Source organism: Equus quagga, unplaced genomic scaffold (assembly GCF_021613505.1).
Source record: "Equus quagga isolate Etosha38 unplaced genomic scaffold, UCLA_HA_Equagga_1.0 146_RagTag, whole genome shotgun sequence".
Lineage (NCBI taxonomy): Eukaryota > Metazoa > Chordata > Mammalia > Perissodactyla > Equidae > Equus > Equus quagga.
Genome location: NW_025796728.1, coordinates 4,292,654 through 4,313,415, shown reverse-complemented (window position 1 = coordinate 4,313,415; position 20,762 = coordinate 4,292,654). Strand labels below are relative to the sequence as shown.

Genomic DNA, 20,762 nt, shown 5'->3' with positions numbered 1-20,762 from the left:
AAGCTGCTAGGTGATGCTATTTGATTTACTCTAGTTTACAGACAGTATTCATCTGTTTTCTAGAATAGTATTTACCAAACTGTGTCCTGTAAAATATTAATACCGTAGGTGATCTATGGGAGTGGGGGAAGTTTAGAAGAGGGAGGAATTAGGCTAATGATATTTTTCCTTATAAATTTATATTAAGGAGTATGAGTTTATGCCAATTCTTGCAGTTATAATGATTCCGTGATAACAATGGATATTTTCAAATTGTTACCTGACATACTACTTTTTCAATGATTCTTGAAAAATGCTTTGTCTTCAGAATTACAACCTCAGTATTTGTTTGTGACATTATTCAGTATTTGCTTTATATGATCACATGGATCTTTGAAATTGAGTTAGATCCTAAAAAAATATGATTGGTAAAGGGATTTCATTTGGACACTCATTCAATAAACATTTATTGAGTGAGCACCTGCTGTATACCAGGACCCATGGTAGGCCCTGGTGCTACAATGATAAACAAAACTCATGAGCTCCCTACCTAAAGCAGGTAACATGCAATAGTCAGAGTATAAATAATAAAGAAATAAACTAAATGGAAGAATGTTGTCATTCATAAGAGGAACAAAACAGGCTCATAATTGAGTGAGAGACTGAGAAAGCCACTCTAGATTTTTTAGCACCCTTTGAAGCAGCGACTTTTAAACAGAGACCTGGAAGATGAGCACAAGCCATTGGAAGAGCTGACAGAATTGCATTCCAGGCATAGAGAACTTAAAGGGAAAAGCTCAGAAGCAGGAAAGACTTAGTGTGTTCTAGAAAAGAGGCCAGCAGGGCTGGAGCAAAGCAAGTGAGGAAGAGAATGATAAGAAATGAAAGCTACATAGACAGAATGAAAACCAGAATCAGTGGACAGAGCCCTACCCCGAGACCATATTCTGAAAGTGGCATCTTTTAAGCAACATATTTGTAATATATGTTATGGTCACAGTTGTTTAAACTATGTGGAAAAGATCCTGTGGAAATCCTAGCGACAGATGGAGCAACACCTAAAGAAGTTGTTATGGGCTGAATTATGTTCCTCCCAAATTCATATGTTGAAGTCCTAGCCCCAAGAAACTCAGAATGTGACCATATTTGGAGTTAGGGTCTTTAAAAAGAGAGCTAAGTTAAAATGAGATTACAAGGATGGGCTCTAATCCAATGTAACTGATGTCCTTATAAGAAGAGATTAGGACATAGAAATATACAAAAGAAAGACCATAAGAAGACACACAGAGAAGATGGACATCGACAAGCTAAGGAGAGAGGACTTAGAAGAAACCAACCCTGCTGACAACTTGATCTTGGACTTCTAGCCTCCAGAATTGTTAAAAAATAAATTTGCTCTTGTTGAAGCTGCCTAGTCTGTGGGAGTTTGCTATGGCAGTCCCAGCAAATGAATCCTGAGGTTCATCATTTTTCCCATGTTCTTTCCCCAAGTTTTCTCCCTCTCATATTCAGTACAGCTCCGCCTCTGCTCACAGGCTGTAATAAGAAGTTTAATTTGTATCCTTTAATCATGGGGAGTCCATCAAGTGTTTGAAGTAAGGAAATTATATGATCTGAATTATATTTTTTACCAAATCACTCTGGCAGTTGTATGGACAGTAAATGATAGGGAGGCAAAAGTAGAAGAAGGGCTCTTAGAAGAGGCAGCCATACTAGTCCGGTTGAGAAATGAGAGTGGCGTAGACTAGGGATGTGGCAGTGAGGATAGAAAGTTTACAGATCAGGGTCATGTATGGGTCTAACTGTTCACAGGGAATGGGTTTTTACCAAAGAGAAATAAACAGAGATTTAATAATTCTGTTTATTGAAGGCATGCTATGAGCCAGGCATGATACTAGGCTCTTTCCATATCCTATTTTATTTAATCCTCACAACACTCTCCAAGGGTGATATTATCATGAGAATTTTATGGATCTGGAAACTGAGTTCACAGATGTTAAATATTGTATGCCAGAGCCAAAATTATAACCCCCTTGTATTCATCTCCAAAGTATGTTCTAGCTTTCCTACACTGATTATATCATTAAATAAGTCAACAATTGATTAATTACTTATATGCTTTTCTATCTTTGTACATAACATGCTACCCACACTTACTGTTTTGTTCATCAGTGGTTTCTGAATGATGTTCCTGCAGCTCTTTCTATGCCTTTGCTCTCAGTCTGATCACAGCCTGCTTGAGTCTGTCTTTCTCCCCTTAACAGTGAAGATGAAATCTTAATCTGCTTTGAAGTCCCCAACTAACATACTGCTTTGTACGTAGTAGGTGGCGAATAACTATGTGTTTGACTGTGTTCCTAATATCATCCCTGCAGTAATTTAAAAACCTCCCAAAAGGAAAAATAACTGGGATTCATTTTGGGTTTTTTTGAGTTAAGCTAAAAATATTTCCTGATTAAAGTAGAAACTGTGTCTTATTTATATTTGTACCCTCTCCCAGAACTAATCCCAGGCCTTAAATATAAGAGGTTGCTGATAAATCAGTTTTCAATGAATAATGGTCGCTATGTAATTAAGAATAATACTTAGAGACACTTGTTAACACCACTGTTTAGGATGTTCAAACCAACCTTACACAGAGCATAATAACATAGAAACCAGATAATTCTGAGCTTGGAAGGACTTCTCATAATTTTATATGCATTTGTGTAGCATTAAAGACACGTTTTATTTAAAAAATCCTACTTCTTCGGTAATAGAGAAATGTTTTTCAATCCCCAAAATATCATGGGCAGTTGGTAAAGCAAGAATCTCCAACTGCCGTTGAAAGAAAGAACCAAGACCACCAAGATCAAATTCAGGGGAATACTCCCATCTTATTAATGAATCTAACTTGCTGGGAAAGTAGGAAGGTAACTAACAATGTATCAAATAATTTTCCACTGTTAACTTTTCTTTGGCTATATAGACCTGGTCAAAGGATATCACTATTTAATTTCTTTTCCAATAACAGTGTTCAATTTGCTGTCATATCAGGAGAAAGACTTAAACTATTTTGCTGATGTTGAAACTAGTCAATCCTGTTCTCCACATTGCCTCCCCAGCTCCACACTGGAGAAAACATTTCTGATTTGTCAGCCACCTGAATCCACACATTCAGCTACATCTCACAAAACACTATTGACGTGCCTCCAAAAATCAAGAGGTATAACAATAACAACAAAGAATCTTGAGTGAAATATTTAAAGAAACCTCTAATTTTGTTGTCAGTTAGAAAATATAGAATATTAGCCTTCCTGGATATTAAACAAAGAACAGACATCCATTGACATTGCAGAGAAAGCAGAAAACTATAGAGTTTTACTTAGATGACATTAAATATTAATGCTTCCTGCATCCTATGATCCTTCTATCTATCCAGGTCAACTTTTTAAACAATTAAAATAATTTTAAAAATAAGAAAAGAATTTTAGAAAACAATAGAATATGGGCAAAAAATGAAAAAGTAACTCACAGAAGGAAAATTCTTATAGGAAATAAAGATTTGAAAAGATGTTCAACGACATTAGAAATCAGAAAAATTCAAATCATTTCACAATAAACTACCAATTCAAGTATAAATATATATAGATAGATAGATATAAAGCATTGAAGGGTTTGTGGATCCTGAGTCTCATATGCATTGTAAATGGGAGCTTGAATTTGTAAAACCACCACAGAAAACAGTTTGGCATTATTTCATCAAGACAAACTCCCACTTACACTAAGATCCAGAAAAATCCATTCCTGGATGTATATGCAAAAGAAACTCTTGCACATTTACAGCAGGAAATTTGGGCCAGAATATTCACAGCAACACAAACTTGGAAACAAGCAAAATGCCTACTGCCAACAGAGCAGATGAATAAACTGGTTCCTATGCAATGGGAATATCACAGAGCAGTCAAAATGAATGATCTCTAGCAATATGCAACAACAAGAGTGAATCTTAGCAATACACAGTTAAGTGACAAAGCGTCAAAAGATTATATATAGCATGTTCAAAACAATTAAATTTGTAATTTATTTATTAAGAAATAAAGTTGAGCTAAAATGATATTCAAAGAAAAGCTATGAAATAATTTAAACAGGACTCAGAACGGTGGTTACCTCGGGTGGGGAAGACAGGAAGACAGGATGAGGGAGGTCACACAGCAGAACAAAGGTTGGTGCCAAGGATGTGCTGTTTGATGACTTAACTGGTATGTTTATCAGATGGATGAGTGGATAAAAAGAAGGCTACATGTGGACCAATAATGAGAGTGTGTCATTAACCAAGGATTGCTAATCCAGAATCCAATTCTGTGCACTAGAGGCTTTTTAAAATAAATACATAAAAAAGGCCTAGAGAATCATAAACCAATGCAAGCTCATGTATCTTTTCATCTAAAAAAAACTAACAATGCACGAAAGTATTATCTAAATATCCACCAAGTTACTAATAGCCTGTATCTAGATTTTATAGTACCTATTTGAGGAAACACCAAATGCATTTTGCATGTTCTTGCCCAAAAGAAAATGCAAATATATGATAGCACCAGTACATATTTTTTGCTAAACCAAGAGCATAAGAAAGTAAATTTATGTTCTGGATTCTACAGTCTCTTGTTTTCTCAAGAGTATCTTTCTTTCAGTTAACCCTTCCCTCAAATCTAACATTAAATTACCCTTTACTAGATTATTCCAAACATGTTATGATATTTCTTAAAAGTAATAAATAATCTTAAAAATAATAATTTAAAAAATAATCTTAAAAAAGGCAACTGCCTCTTTCTATTCTCTTTCATATTTAAACTTCAGGAAAAAAATCTATACACACTGTCTCTAATTCTCCCCTTTCTATTCATGCCATCATCTATTATAATCTGGTTTTTATGCTCAGGATCCACTGAAATTCCTTTTGTCGATACCATCAGTTTTTCCCTATCTACAGCATTGTTCCCACAAACTTTAAAAAATAATCTCATTCCTCCCATTTCTAACAAAGCTCTCTTGACTCTACTTCTCCTTCCCTTGATCACCCATTTCTCTGCTCCCCTGTACAAACACCCAAAAGAAACTCCTCACTTCTCTCTTGAACCCACCCAATCAGACTTTCACACTCATCACACCACCAAAGCTGCTCTTGTCAAAATCACCGAAGATGTAGAGATTGCTAAATCTAGTGGTCAATTTTATATTCTTATCTTTCTTACTCTGTCTGAAGCATTAGAGGTAATTGATCAATCCCACTTCCTCTTTGAAACATTTTTTTTTTTTAGTTAACATTCAGTATGCACACTCTCTTTGAGGTTTTCCTCCTACCTCAAAGGCCACTCCTTCTCAGTCTTCCTGAGATAGAGATTCTGTCCCTTCTCTCCCCACCTCTTAACATTGGAGACTTCAGAACTCAGTATTTGTACCTCTTGTCTATTGCTTTAATTCCTCAGTGATCCTTATAGTCTTATGGCTTTAAATACCATAAATATTGACACATCCATCATTCCTGCATTCCAGGCTCATCTCCACTAAATATCTAACAGGTTTCTCAAACTTAACATAGCCACACACAAATTGTTTATCCACAGCCCTAACCTGCTTCTGTCACAGTCTTGGCAACTCCATTTTTCTAGACGTTCAAGTCAAAAACTTTAAAGTGGGATTTGACACCTCCCTTTTTCTCACATCCCACATTCTAGCTGTCATCAGTGAACTAGAACTTTGGAATATAGCCAGAAGCCAACCATTTTTTACAACCTTACAAACTTCCCTGCCACCAACTTGGTCAAAATGTCCATCATCTCTTGCCTAGTTTATTGTGCAAATGTTGCTTCATTCGCCCTTGACCCTGACTGCCTGTTCTCAATACCTTTGAAAATTAGCCTGTTCAGGTCCTTCCCCTGTTGGAATCCCTCCAATCACTTCTAATATGACTCAGAGCAAAAATAAAGTCCTTACCAGCCTGCAAAGCTTTACACAGCCTCATCCTTGTCTTCCACGGACTCCTTCTTACTCCTCAGTCCTGCTAAATTTCACTGTAGCAACACTGACTTCCATGCTTAGCGTGTTTGTATGCAGAGTTCCTTCTAATCAGAAGATCCCACCCAAATGTGGCTTATGCTTTTACCTTCTTAGGATCATTGTTCAAATGTCACCCTCTCATCATCTTTACTAACTATCCTAAATAAAACTGCAACCTCCTCCCCTGTTTTATATTACTCTATGGCAGTTATCCATATCTGACACACTCTATATTTCACTTATTTCTGTTCTTTATTTTCTGTCCCCTTCACTAGAGTGTCAGCTCAGGAGGGTAGGGAATTGAGTCTCTTTTGCTCACTAATACATCCCTAGTGCCATCCTAGAACAGTGCACACATTATATGATTAATGAATATTTGGTGAAAAGTTAATAAAACAAAATATCTCCATGTGACCAGTCCTTATCTTACTTAACATCTTAGAAGAATTTGGGAGATGTCTCATTCCTCCTTCCAAAGACATTCCATTCTCTTGACTTGTATAACTTCACACTCTCCAAGTGTCTGCCTATCTCCCAGTCTACTCTTTTACATTCTCCTTTGACAATTCTGCATTTGCTGCTGTTCCTCAACTGTGAACATTCCTTGAGGCTTAGTTCTTGGCTCTTTTTTCTGCTCTTTCTATACTCTTCTGTAGACATCCATTCTCAAAGCATTATGTGCTGGTGACTCTTTTGTGTCTCTCTGGATCAAACTCTTCTCTGATATCCAGAGCAGTACAATCACTAGGATGCCAAACATGTATCCTAAGTGTAACATGAACTCTTGACTCTACCCTTATTGCTCCTCTTCCAGTCCTCCTCAACTTAAATAATACTATCCTCTGCCCAGCTTCTCAAAATAAAAATCCAGGAGTCACCTTCGATTTCTTCTTTTCCTTTACCACCCATATGAAATCCATCACCAATTCTTTGTTGAACTATACCTCCAAAATATATCTCACTTTCATCCACTTACATACATCTTTACCACATCTACCATCTTATTCCAAGCCATCATTAACTTAATGGAGGAAACCAAAAAGAAAGCCTTCTTCATTGGTCTCGTTGCTTTCAACATGGCCCCACTTCCTTATCTAAGCCTTTCTTTCTGTAGAAACCAGAGGGATCACATTACAATCTAAGTCATACCATGTCATTGTCTCTACCTAAAACACTCCAATGGCTTCCAGGTTCACTAGAAGAATAAACTCCTTTACCAAAGGCCTCGCATGATCTGGCCTCTGCTCAGCAACCCTCCCCCGACCCCTCACCCCCGCCAGCTAGTCCTATGAGATTCTACCTCTTGCTTTCTGACTACAGGCACACTGGGCTCCCTTCACTGGCTAAATCACACTAATGTCTTATCTACCTCAGGATCTTTGCAATTTTTTCCCCCTGCCTGAGAACAACTTTTGCTTACCCTTTCCATGTCTGTCACCTTTAGGTCTCAGCTTAAAAAGACTTCCTTGACCACTGTATGTGAAATAGATCCCTCACTCAATTTATTCTCTACCGTAGTCTGCTATTGGATTGTCCCATAGCATTATCTCTAATTATATTGTTATTTGTTTCTTTGTTATTTTTATCTCTCTACATTGCTTAGCTGTAAAGTTCACGAGGGCCTGTGTGTGATTCAGAATTATATCTCCATAACCTAACATTGTTCCTGACACATAATAGTCTCTCCATATCTATTGGTTCAGCAAATGAGTGAATGGATGAGTTTGACAAATCAGAAGAAAATGAAGCTTTATTTTTCTGTTGTCCTGTGGATTTTAGATGTTCTTTTCATCTATATATTTTAAAAATATATATTCTCTGTCAACATTCAATTAATAAAGCTAGTACATAACACATTAATTTAATTTTTAGGTTGAGACATAGGCCACTTGAAAACATAGCAAGGATATTTTCATTTGTGTGGGAAAATTATTCCAAATTTACTTAAGTGTATACACTTCCCCATGTTTGCTTTTTCATTTTAAAATGTTATTAAAGCTTTAGAATAAAAGTTCTCATTTCACTCCTTTGGGGGAAATATAGTTTTGCTTATTTTAATGACCTGCTTACTAAGTAACCAGAAGGTATGTTAATGAGAATTTGACTCTTGGAAAACAGAAAAGTGCAAGAAAGCCTTAGAAGTGGATGTAGCTGTAGGCCAGCTGCCTGACTAAGAGTTTAAAGGATGAGGTGTGAATTGCGCCCTTGTCTATTGCTAGTTGTAGGGTTCTTGAGCAACTTATTGGAACTTTTCTCAGCCTCCTCTCTGACCCAGAGATGCCTGCCCTGCTTATCTCTTTGTGTTTTTGTGATAACCCTATTAGATAATATACGTGAAAATGTTTTCAAAGCTATAGAAGACTCTGCTAATGTGAAGTCCTACTATGTCCGTAAGCAACCTTGCAAAATAGACTCTAATGCTCCACTCTCATTTCAGAGAGGTTGTGGAAGATGATCTAAGGCAATCATTTATATTTGATGTATTTATTATTCCAGATCATGTACCTCAAAAGATTGGGATGCACAAAGGTTTATGCAATCCTTCAATAAAGAGAAGCGGGTAAGAGCTGGCTTCCTAAACTATCTCCTGGTGGCTAGTACCTTAGCTACGCATTTTTAAGGAGGTGGATAACAGTGTCAAAAGTGGATAGGAGCTCAGGGGAATGATTTCCTAGCTCCGTTGTGGAAGAGTTGACTTGCACGCCACTTCTAAACAGGTGCAAGCCCCTTCAGGATGACAACACACTGAGTGTCAGAGGCTGAAAGAACTATACCCCTTCCTTCTCTTCTCCCCTTTTCCCCTTTTCCTCTCCAATGGGAGAATGTGGGAGACAAGGGAGAGGAGATCTTGGAGGAATGAAAAGAGAATCATTTCAGTTCCTTTTACTTCCCCATTGCAAGCTGTTCTGCTGAGTTAAAAATACGTAATTTACTTTCCAAATCTATTTCAACCCCTGCCTAGCCTACTGAGCAATCACAAACCATCCAATTTCAATTCAAATCTTTGCTTTTAGCTTTATTTTAAATGGAATGCAGCTAACTTGTATAAACAGATATAAAGTAAATGCTCCACAAAGAGCAGAAGCAGGATGAAAGGAACCAGGAAGTAAATCTGTATTTATAGCACACTGGTCAACATCGGAATGGTTTCCATTTTCTTTTTAAAATGTCAAACTTTCCACAAAGTATAAAATGTCAAAGAAGGGATCAAACTAGTGGCATCCCAGAGTCTGTGCTAACAATGAGTTTTCCTATTATTTTCAGGGATCTTCATTGATACTATCCTGTAAACAGATTACACATTTTCTGCAGGTGAGAATTACTATTCCTCTGTCACATTTGGAATACTGTGCATTTACAGAGAATGACCCACTTCTAAAAAATGAATCACGTTTACAACAAATATTTATAAGCATAGGCAAAAAAACTGTGCCATATAGTAAATTTTTAATGATGAATCAACTGCTAACACTTGAAGTAAGGTGAATTCGAGCCCTTCCCATAAAGCTAGAAGAGTATCGCCAGGTGGGTAATGCAGATCATTAGGCAGTGGCAAGAAGATGACTAATAACGCCCTGGAGACATTTCAGCAGTACTGCAGCTAACCAAAACCCAGTAATGGCTTACATACATTGATTTCATTCATTTCATTGTCTATATAACATTATGGGAGAGGGTAGTTGGTAAAAAGGATGCATCTACAATGGATACTTTCTTGCTTTTGAATTACGACTGGCATTATAACCAACTGGGCAGATATTATTTTAACTTTCGACATTTAATAAAAAAACCATATGGTTTCCATTATAACTTTTCACTTTAATTTATGTTCAGGTACATCAATTCCCTAATGAATATTTAAACTACATGTGATTTGATTTGATACTTCTGTTATTTTTTTTTCTTTACTTGAAATGTCAAGTTTAAAACATTTATGGGCAGACGAGTCCTCTTTTATTGATATAATATAGTCTTAAATGATATCACATCCTCTGAAACATTCTCCATAAAATTATATTTTAACTAAAGTGCTAATTTCCCAGTCACTTATGAAAGATTGTGCATTGACAAATGAGTCACTCCTGTAAGGAGCCTCATTTCAGATTTGCATGGAGGTAAACGCAGTGCTCAGCATCCTGCCCCCTGGAGAGGCACCGTGAAAAGAACCAGGAGAAACTTTCAACTTTCTCATCCATTTTTATCGCTGTCAACACGCAAGAGCTGAATGAAGACCTTCAATGGCTCCCTGGAACCTTCTCCATACAATCCAGAAAAAAGTTTGGGATCAGATCTGATGCCAGCCTACCATTAATATGCAATGTGTCCTTGTATAAATCACTTTCCCTTTCTAATCTTTAGTGTCTTCATTTGTTAAACGAGGAAAATAAGTCTAGATAGATGCCAAAGAATCATCCAACTCTACTCTATGCAATTCTATTTTATTTCCAAGAATTCTTTCTAACCTGGACCACACTCTTTCTAAATCATGTCTAATTCTGTCCTCTTTGACAGGAATGTTCTGCTCTCTTTTACTTTCTCCATTGTCCCGTCATCTTATCTCCTCTACACCCTTAATAGGAAGCTTAAATTCCTCCCTGCTTCTAATATTATGTTATATCTGTCACATAGTATCTGATGTCCCACTCTTCATGGGTTTGTCTTTTAAATACACAGCTTGATCCGGGTTCACATCCTGCCTGTGTCACTTACGAACTGTGGGTTCGGACCAGTTACTTAACTTCCCAAGCCTCCATTTCTTCATCTGTAAAATGAGGATAGTAATAGCTTTCTCACAGGGTTGTTGTGAGGGTTAAACAGTAATGCCTATAAAATGCCTGGGCTATATGAAAATTTAAATAAATAAATACAATTTTAGTGGTGGTGGTTATTATTACTACTAGAGGATAGAGCCTATGTCTTGTTCAACGCATTTTCCAAAAGGTAACTATCTCAGTGTAGTGGTGAGAACAGGAACTTGGCGGGTCCGAAGACCCGGGCTGACACTTCTAGTGAAGTCAGCAGTCTCTCTGAATTGGACTGAGAGGGTGTTTGAGGTTACAAACTGTATCTTGAGATTTCTGTGAGCCTGGTGCCCAGCGTAGTGCTTGCCATACACTCTCATTATATAAGCAAAGGAATATGAATATGGAAAAGAGCATCAGTACTATTACTGGATGGGCCTCTATTAGAACCTTTATAAATATCTACTGAAGGAAGAAATAAAGCTGAAACACTTGTGACTCCAAAGTCTTACGAGGGAAGTAAATGCCACCTCCCCAAAATAAAGTAAAAATTCATCCTCCTGTCGAAGAGACAGGAAAGGACTGGGTTCTCTAGCAGAGCAGGCAGACTCTGCCCTAGATTCATGCCCTAGGTAGAACACCGCTGGCTGAGGTTTCGGCAGAGGGGCAGACACCACGTGGGTGGAAAGGGGACTTCGGATCAGTGCCTCAAGTGCAACCTGCCCTGAGCAAAGTGGCCAGGTTGGGGAAGTCCATTCTCAGGGCGCAGCGCAGCAGGGCAGCTGAGCGTCGAGTTCTTATTTTTGACTCTTCCCCTCCAACTCCCTCACCCAGCAGTCAGGTCCCTGGAGGTAATTAGTGTGGGGGAGAGGCAAAGCTTCTGAGGGGGCAGCGAGATGGGGAAGGACGGGTGGGGGCGGTCTGCTTGTCAGAGGTCTCATCAAGGGAGGCGAGAGAGACAGAGAGAGAGAGAGTGCGAGATTTTTCATTTTGGCACAGGAGGCATACCTAGCTACATTCCCACAGACAGACAGACAGGTAGACCGAGAGAGGGACAGACAGGACACACTTGCGCGTTTGAAATCGTTCATACCCCCAAATCCAGGACGCAGCCTGTTGTCATAACCATCGAGCAAACCGTCCAGGATGCGGGTAAAATTTTCCTGGCATAATTTCTCCTCCTTTTGGTTCTGTCCTGGGGTTTCGTTTAAACTGCAAACGCAAAGAACCAGGGCGGAGGCGATTATTTTAAGAATGGTTCAGAGAACAGGTGGAAACAGGTTTATCTTCTAGGGAAAGTCTCTTGCCCCAAGCTAAAGAAGGAATGGCTAAGGGATGAGGGAGAGAGAAATGGTCAGGAAAGGCGCACGCCGCGCACACGCACCCCAATACCCACACTCTTCTTGCACCTGGTGCCCCTTCCGCTCCCCGAGTCTACGCGATCACAGAAAAGCCCAGCTCTGGCCCCTGACCTTACAGCAGACAGGAGGGTCTGGTTTGCCCTGGGAGGGGGCTGGGAGCTCGCCGCTTCTCCACCTTCCCCTTCCCCCGCGCACCCCCTCTCCCAGTGCCCCAGGGAACTCACCAAGCCGCCAGGCACAGGAAGTGTAGGAGGGCGAAACTGACCCCGGAGGTTGTCGCGATCGCAGGTACCTTCTTGGCAGAAACCATTTTTGCAACATGCCATACTTTAAGCCTGTTCACGTTTCCAGGCTCTCAAAATGCCCTGAGCAGGGTGAGAGGCGAGGGCAGAGGCTCTCCGCGGCGTGCGCACACTCGCGCTCACACTCGCCCGCGCTCACTCTCGCCCGCGCTCAGCCAGCCCGAGCCGCGGTGGGCGCGTGTGTGCACGCGGGCCAGGGGGAGGCGGAACTTGCCTTTCCTCGCCCCCTCCTTTTCTCGCTGAGCTCTCGATGTGTATGGAGAGCTATGTATACCGCTCTACACCCTTTCGTGCCCGCATCCTGAAGCTTTCAGGGTTAACGCTGCTGCGCTTGCACCGCCAGGCCCAGCAAGTTCTTTCCGACCTTTAACTCCGCGGAGCAGGACCGAGGTCTCCCGCCCCTCCTCGCTTCCGCGACCCCCACCCCAAGTGCGTCCCCGTCCACAGCACTGCTTAGCTTCCACTTTTCCCTCTCGATCCCCCTCCCTCCTGCTGGGATTAAGATCTAACCAATGAAGCTCCTCTCTCGTTAGCTTGTTCCAAGACCTGTGTGTACCCATTTTCAAGGCAGGAGGTGGAGAAAGGGCAGGATGACGGCGATTGCTGGAACGCGGGGTGGGAGACCGCGGGGAGGACAGGGGATGAAGTCAGGACAGACACAACCTTTGAGATTCTCCCCTTCAGGTGCTGCGGGCTACAGAAGAAGTAAGATTCTTCCTGAGAAAGGGGGTTGCAACTCAAACTCTCGCAAACTGTTAGGAAGTGGATTTGAGCCTCACTCTGCAGTCAACGCATTTGCCAAGCTGTTGCTGTAAAGATATCAAATTCCTTTACTATACCCGCCCCCACCTGGCATACACATGCCCTCCGCTTTGCTGCTCCATCCTCTTCTGGAGAGGAGGGGAGAGGTGGCGACAAGCGACTTTCACTTCCTGCGACATTCCACACTGATCTTTCATAATAGAGCTGACTGACTCCTAAAGGTTGACTACTTTAGGGGAAAAGAAAGGATGGCTGGAGGGAGGAGGAGAGAGACAGGAAAATGTGTGTTTGTGCGTGTGTGAGAGAGAGAGAGAGAAATTAAAAATTGAAATGGAGGGGAACACTTCACTTACGACTTGAAAGGGAACACTAAACACTATATCTGTAGTGTTTTATGGAAGAGGGGTAAGAACTTCAAGAGACTTTCTAAAAGCATTAATTATTGTTTCCAAGGGGGAAAGCCTGTGGAAATTTTCATATAATACATCAATGACCTAAGTAAATTCCATAATGTTAGGTCCCTGGAAACAGGGACCACCGATAATTATGTTTTGTTTAAAACTATGATGGTTTGTTCAAATTTTGATGGCTAGTAGACTGACTTGATAGGGAAATGATCAAACCAAGGGACTTTCCGTTTTTTGTTTGGTTACTTTTGTTTGTTTGTCTCAATCTCCTGATTAAAGTTTTCCTTGCAAAGGGGAAACCATTTCTGGTTGCTGAAAGTTCATAATAGCCAGAGGTATGTATTCTCACGATATTCTGTATTGCTTCCTTCATGGCATCCTTTTTTTTCTTAAGTTTTTATTTTTCCTTTTTTTTTTTTTTTGGAGGAAGATTAGCCCTGAGCTAACATCTGCCACCAATCCTCCTCTTTTTGCTGAGGAAGACTGGCCCTGAGCTAACATCTGTGCCAATCTTCCTCTACTTTCTATGTGGGACACCTGCCATAGCAAGGCTTGACAAGTGGTCATAGGTCCGCATCCGGATTGGGCGGCAAACCCTCGGCCACAGAGGCCAAACGTGTGAGCTTAACGGTTGCACTACCAGACTGGCCCCCCTTCGTGGCATTTATGATACTTCGACCTAATTCCATCTGTATCATTTTTGTCTTAAATATGATAGTCTCCTTGAGGGCCTGGGCTGGGTAATTTTTGTTTATCTGTATTTTTTTTCTCTCTTATTACAGTACATGGCACATAGTACTAGGACAGTAAATATTTATAGAATGAACAATTAAATGAATTAATTAATTGCTTGCTCCGAGAGCATCTTAATTAATTTGGATGATATTCAAGCTCATTCCCTTGTAAAAAGAAGAAAAGAAAAGAAAAGAAAATTAGAAATACTAGTGTATCCCCCAAATATGCCATGAAAGCATTTGTCTCCACATAAGCTGATAGTACATTATTATTATATTATTGCATAGTATATTATTTCTCCAATCTTAATGCTTTCTATACTGTCTAAAACCCCAAACTGGTATTCCTTAACTATTTTTCTTTTTAATTTCCATTAAAATACATACATATCAAAAAATAAACAATAGAAAAATAGCCTTGGGGAAAGAAGTTCCATATCATTAAGGATAAGTCATCTTTAAAACTCCAGTTTTAAATATGTGAAACTGACACCTTCAAAGAGATAAAAAGAGCATTCCTTCTTTCAGTGTAGCTAATTCCAATTATAGTTTTGTTACCTGTTTATAATAATATTTAAGATCAACTGAAGGTAATAATAGAGACATTTATATCTCATTTCATTTCATTTCACAGCCTTTCATTTTACTACCTTTTGTATTACTTAAAGAAGTTATATGTTGGGCTTTATTGTCTGAAATCTTCAAAACACATTTCTTGCCACTACAAGTTTTAAAATAACTCCAATATTCAAAAAACTACAATTTAGGTTACAAACATCATTAAACATGCTATTATTTTCCGCATAAACTCCTATTCCAGATTGTGGGTGAGTTCTTCCGCTTGACTGCATATAGCTGTGCAGGAATATGAACGTGTTAAAATTATGCCTATACTTCCTCCTTTAAAGTTAACATAAGTCTTTGATTGCTGTGTTTAATAGAATTTGAATTGGGTTCAGGTGCACCACCCCCAAACGTTATTACGTTAAATCTGTCACGTATTATCAATTTATCATGAAAGTTTACATCTAATATGGTGGAATGCAAATAATACAGATCGCCCCACTGCTAAAGTCTTAGGATGGACACTCCAGAGTCTACCATGCCACTAAAATGTCCAGAAAATTAATACAAAATTTTATATTCACTTGAGTATGTGCATTTGTTTGTGGGGTTTTTCAAAACTTTCATCAGATTCTCAAAGGCTATGGACAACTATAGTATGGACTATTCTTTAATATAAAACAACATATGTAATAGAACAGTCAACCAAAAGGTGAACAAATATTTGTAATTAGTGTATGACAAACATCTCTATCCCATTTGATGACCTTATCCGTTGACAGTTCCTATAGACTATGACGTAGCTCTTGTGTCTCCTTTGAAAGTACACCATCCCATTTATTGCCAATTTATCAAACGTCCAACTAGCATGGTACACAAAAATTTGGTGTGGTAATAAAATGAATAATTTGAAAGAGTGCAACGTGTTTCTCTTTCTTCCCATTAATTACTTCTGGTAAATATTGAATCACTTTTAACCATTTGAGGAGGGTAATGATGTGAATTCCTGCTTTAAATTTGGAAAGCTGGTAGCTATACACCCAGTTGAAACACTTCAGTTCCAAGAATATAGAGGCTGGTGACTAGTTTTATGTTAGTGCATTTCTCTGTCCCATATTTTTAGGCTAGGTGAGAAGAATTGATTTGATGCTCTCTAGTCATGCCTTTCCTTATTTGTATTAAATCAATGCTTCTACCAAAATGTTACCTGTATGTTAGCCTGTTATAATTGTCTAGTTATAGATTTTTTCATCTCCATTATTAAGACATCTCAAAACTGTGTCTATTGTATCAATGGTAACTACATTAAAAATGACATAATCTGGGACACCTTAACAGATTCTATTTGAATGAATATTTCATAATATTCATGTGGATACTGCTTCCAAATTAAGTATTTATTTTTCTTTGCCATATAGTTAATACAGATTTAGTTATTTCAATGTGATTACTTGAAAGAGGATAAAATGTGGGCAATATCTGTATCTTATCTGAATAATTACATACATGAAATTTAGAAAACCAACTATTATACTAAGTATCTTTAAATTATTAGTTAAATATTTTTTTATAATTGTCCATGATCAAGTTGAACATTGAAGAAAGTATATCCATTCTTAATAGTCTCCAAGATCCCACATTAATTTAAATTACAATAGGAAATACTAGCTCTCCAATATCAGTTTTTGTTTCATTTGAAAGTCCACTGTTTTATAATAAGTAGAAAGAATACATTTTAAGGGCCTGGAATCTAAGTAACAAATTTAATAAATACTTAGTAGGCTCATTTGCAAGTGGCTAATAATGTGTGAAGCGTTATTTTATTTGCTAGACCTTGAATTCTGAAATGAGTTCTCAGAGTAATTTTAGAAGTGTTACTTTATAGCCAATTCTGACAAGCCATGATTGTTTTGTGTGTGTGTGTGTGTGTGAATATTCTGTAAACTTTATGCAGAGTACTAAGTATGTTAAGGAAATTCCCTTGATTGTATTGGTCTGTATGTGTGTATATTTTCAAAGTTTCTGAAAAAAAATATTATTATCAAGTGATAGATTTTTTTCAGCACTGAATTAATTGTAATGATTAGCAAGGTCAATTTATATATTACCAGTAGTTCCCCAAATTCAACGTATTGTTAAATTTGTTGCCAACTGCCTATTTTATGATAAATACATTCTTTTTTCTTCTTTCTTTCTTTTTTTCTTTCTTTATCTTTTTTTGGCTTAAACAACAGAAATTAATTGTCTCACAGTCCTGGAGGCTAGAATTCGAGATCCAGGCGTCAGCAGGGCTGTTTCCTCTGAGGCCTCTCTCCCCAGCCGGCTGATCGTGGTCTTCTTCCCTTGTCCTTATATGGTCTTTTCTCTGTATGTGTGCATGTCTGTGTCCAAATTTCCTCTTCTTATAAGGATACCAGTCGTATTGGATCAGGGCCCACCCTAAAGACCTCATTTTAACTCGATTATATTTGTAAAATCCCTATTTCCTAATAGAGTCCATTCTGAGACCCTGGGGTTAGGACTTCAACATATGAATTTCGGGGAAAACATGATTCAGCCCATAACAGTGATGATCTTCCTTCAGAGATATAGAACATAAAATGAAAGTAGTATACACAAAATGAGTTGGTAAATTCATTACACTAGAAAGGCATATTTTATATTCTTATATCAATAATAATCATGATCATGATAATCTTTATTATAATAATAAAACAAATTATCTTTTATTAATGGCTAATATCATTTAGATACTCAGGAGAAACCATTTATGGCTAGATATTATTTCCCTCATTTTATAGATAAGGAAACTAAAGCTTAAAAATGTTAAGTAATTTTGCTCATGGTTACATGACCAGAAAATGTAAAGGTCAAGATTTTAGTCTCTTTTTCTGGAGAACTACTTTGATATTAAATGTCTTTTTGCTTTTTTTGTTTTTTGTTTTTTTTTAATTTAATGTATTACATATATGCTGTGAAATGATTACCACAATCAGGTTAATTAACACATCCATCTCCTCACATAGTTACCTTTGTGTGTGCCTGGTGAGAACATTTAAGATCTACTCTCTTAGCAAATTTCAAGTATACGAAAGAGTATTGTTAACTACAGTCACCATGCTGTACTTTAGATCCCTAGCACTTATTCATCTTATAACTGAAAGTTTGTAGCCTTTGATCAACATTTCCCCATTTCCTCCCCGCTACCCCGCCTCCTGCCGCCCAGTCCTGGTAACCACCAATCTACTCTGTTTCTATGAGTTTGACTTTTTTAGCTTCCACCTATAAGCGAGATCATAAAGGATTTGTCTATGTCTGTGCTATGTCTTGTTTCAAGATTGATAAGGGGCTTATACAATCAATTTGGAAAGCAGTCTGGCAATATGTTAAAGTTGAGCATAATTCTACCTTGTGATCAAGCCACCCCATGCCTGCTTTATAGGCTGTGGGAACTCAAACATATTCATAAGGAGATGTCTAAAAAATAGTATATTGTTTATAATAGTGGGAAATTAGAAGCAAAATAAATGTCTTTCAACAGGGAAATGGATATACTATATTGTAGTGTAAATGGAGTACTATAAAGCAATTAAAATTAAGGAAATCAGATAACATATCAGTATGGATATATTTCAAGAACACAATGGAAACAAAATAAGCAAGTGACAGAATACAATTCTTTCAGTAAAATATCATTCATACAAAATCTAAAACATGAAAAATAATGTACATTGTTTATGAGTATATATGTATATATGTTTATGAGTTCATATGTGATATGAAACCTGCATGAAAAAATAAACACCAAATTAAAGATAATGGGTATCTATGGAGAGGAAGAGAGAAGAATGGAATAAGGGAGGGGAACATTGGCTACTTCAACTATTTATGTAATGCTTTATTTCATTAACAAATTGAAGCTAATGTGACAAAATGTTTAATATTGACAAATCTGGTGATAGGGACTTGGGTGTTCGTTACATTACTTTTTGCATTGTTATGATCATCTATTGCTCTATAACAAACCATTACAAAACTTTCCAGCTTAAAACAATAATTTATGATGGCCTCTCAGCGGTCATGCTTTGAGTCCACTGGTTCTCCCGGGAAGCCTGACCCTGCTGCAGTTAGACAGTGGCTGGGGCTGTAGTTGTCTGAAGGTTTGACTGAGCTGCCGTTGAAGATACCTTATTGCTTCACATGCCTGGCATCTCAGCTGGGATATCTGGAACACTTGGAGGGTTGGCTGCTTCTCTCTCTCTGTCTCTGGCCTCCTTACTTAGCTTGGATTTCCTCACAACACAATGGTCTCAGAATAGTCAGACTTTTACATGGCAGCTGACTTCCCCAAAACAAAGGTTTCAACAGTTTGTCTAAAGCTGCAAGACTTCTTAAGAACAAGCTTTGAAAGTCATAGAGAGTCACCACTACTCCATGCTATTGGTCAAATCAAGTTATAGCACCAAACTAGATTCTTGTAGAGGGGGTGCACAAAGATATGATTACTGGGAGATGTGGTTCAGTGGGTTGTCATCTTTGAAAATCAGCTATCATATATACTTTTCCATACACTTAAAATATTTCATAGACAAAATTGAATAACATTTCATAAAAATGGTGTGATGACTAATTTTGTGTGTCAACTTGGCTTGGACACACTACCCAGATATTTAGTCAAACATTATTCTAGGTGTTTCTGTGAAGATATTTTAGATGAGATTAAGATTTAGATAAAAAGGATGAGTAAAGTAGATTACCAACCATAATGTGGGTGGGCCTCATCCAATCATTCAAAGGTTTTTGTTAAAAAAAGACTGATATCCCCAGAGGAAGAGGAAATTCTGCCAGCAGACCTCCTCAGACTTAAACTGCAACCCTTCCTTAGGTTGCCAGTCTGTCGACCTACCCTACAGATCTTGGGCTTGCCAGCCTCCACTATTGTGTGAGACAGTTCCTTAAAATAAATAAATAAATTGCTCTCTCCCTTTTTCTCTTCATTTCTGTCTCTCTGTGTCTGTCTCTCTCTCCATCTCTCTCTCTTTCCCCTGTTGGTTCTGTTTCTCTGGAAAATCCTAATCTAATACAAGTGGTATGGGGATACAGGACTGCATGCTTACTGAATCTTTGGGGTATGAGTAAAATCTAATGGCTATGTCCATTCAAGAAGCTAAAAATTTTCTTGCCAATCAAATGCGAGTGAACTGTTCCAGAAAAAGTGGTATGAAATTATTATAGAATCCTGAATCTTATCTTACAACAATTTATTGTCATTCTTGCTCTTAGGATGGGCAGTTTTTGTGATACAGGTAAAGACTCGTGATATGTGAGCGTTGATAAATGTTAAACATATGTGAGCCATAATTTCAGTTCTAAATGAATCGCTATATTTGCATATTTTCCTTTTGATTTTTTAGTCAGCCAAATAATAAATGCTCATTATAGAAATTTTGGAGAATACAAAACACTAGCAAAAACAGAAACAAATTACATGCAAATTATATTATGAATTATTATATATTATGTTTCATAATTATGAAACAAATTATATATATGTATCAAAATAAAACACATTAAGTTTTTTTTAATAAAGTACCTAAGCCTTTGAAGAAATATCACCATTTGCTTTATAAGCTTTGGGAAGAAAATAGTGGGTGAACATATTTGGCAATTAAATAAGCCCAAGAAACACAGATGAGGAATGTATTGTGTATTTTATGCAATTTTATTGTATATATTTGCATTGGATATTTTTATCATATCAATTTTTTTTACTAATGATATGAAGAGATTCCTACTTCAAATATATTTGTAAACAGAAGAAAAAAAATTAAATTAGCCTAAAGGATGTATTTATTTTTACTAACTGTTGTAG

The 20,762-nt window shown here is 37.8% G+C and overlaps 1 protein-coding gene across 1 annotated transcript in view; it reads right to left on the bottom strand.

Moving 5' to 3' along the window:
- The window catches only part of LOC124232986 (gamma-aminobutyric acid receptor subunit alpha-4-like), a 61,722-nt gene extending 49,291 nt beyond the window's left edge, over nt 1–12,431 (bottom strand). Inside the window, exons 1-2 of the mRNA XM_046649969.1 lie at nt 12,346–12,431; nt 11,854–11,972 (exon numbers count right to left, since the gene is read on the bottom strand). Coding sequence (XP_046505925.1) covers nt 11,854–11,972; nt 12,346–12,431 — 205 coding nt within the window. The remainder of the gene's footprint in view (nt 1–11,853; nt 11,973–12,345) is intronic.
- Nucleotides 12,432–20,762: the final 8,331 nt, after the last annotated feature.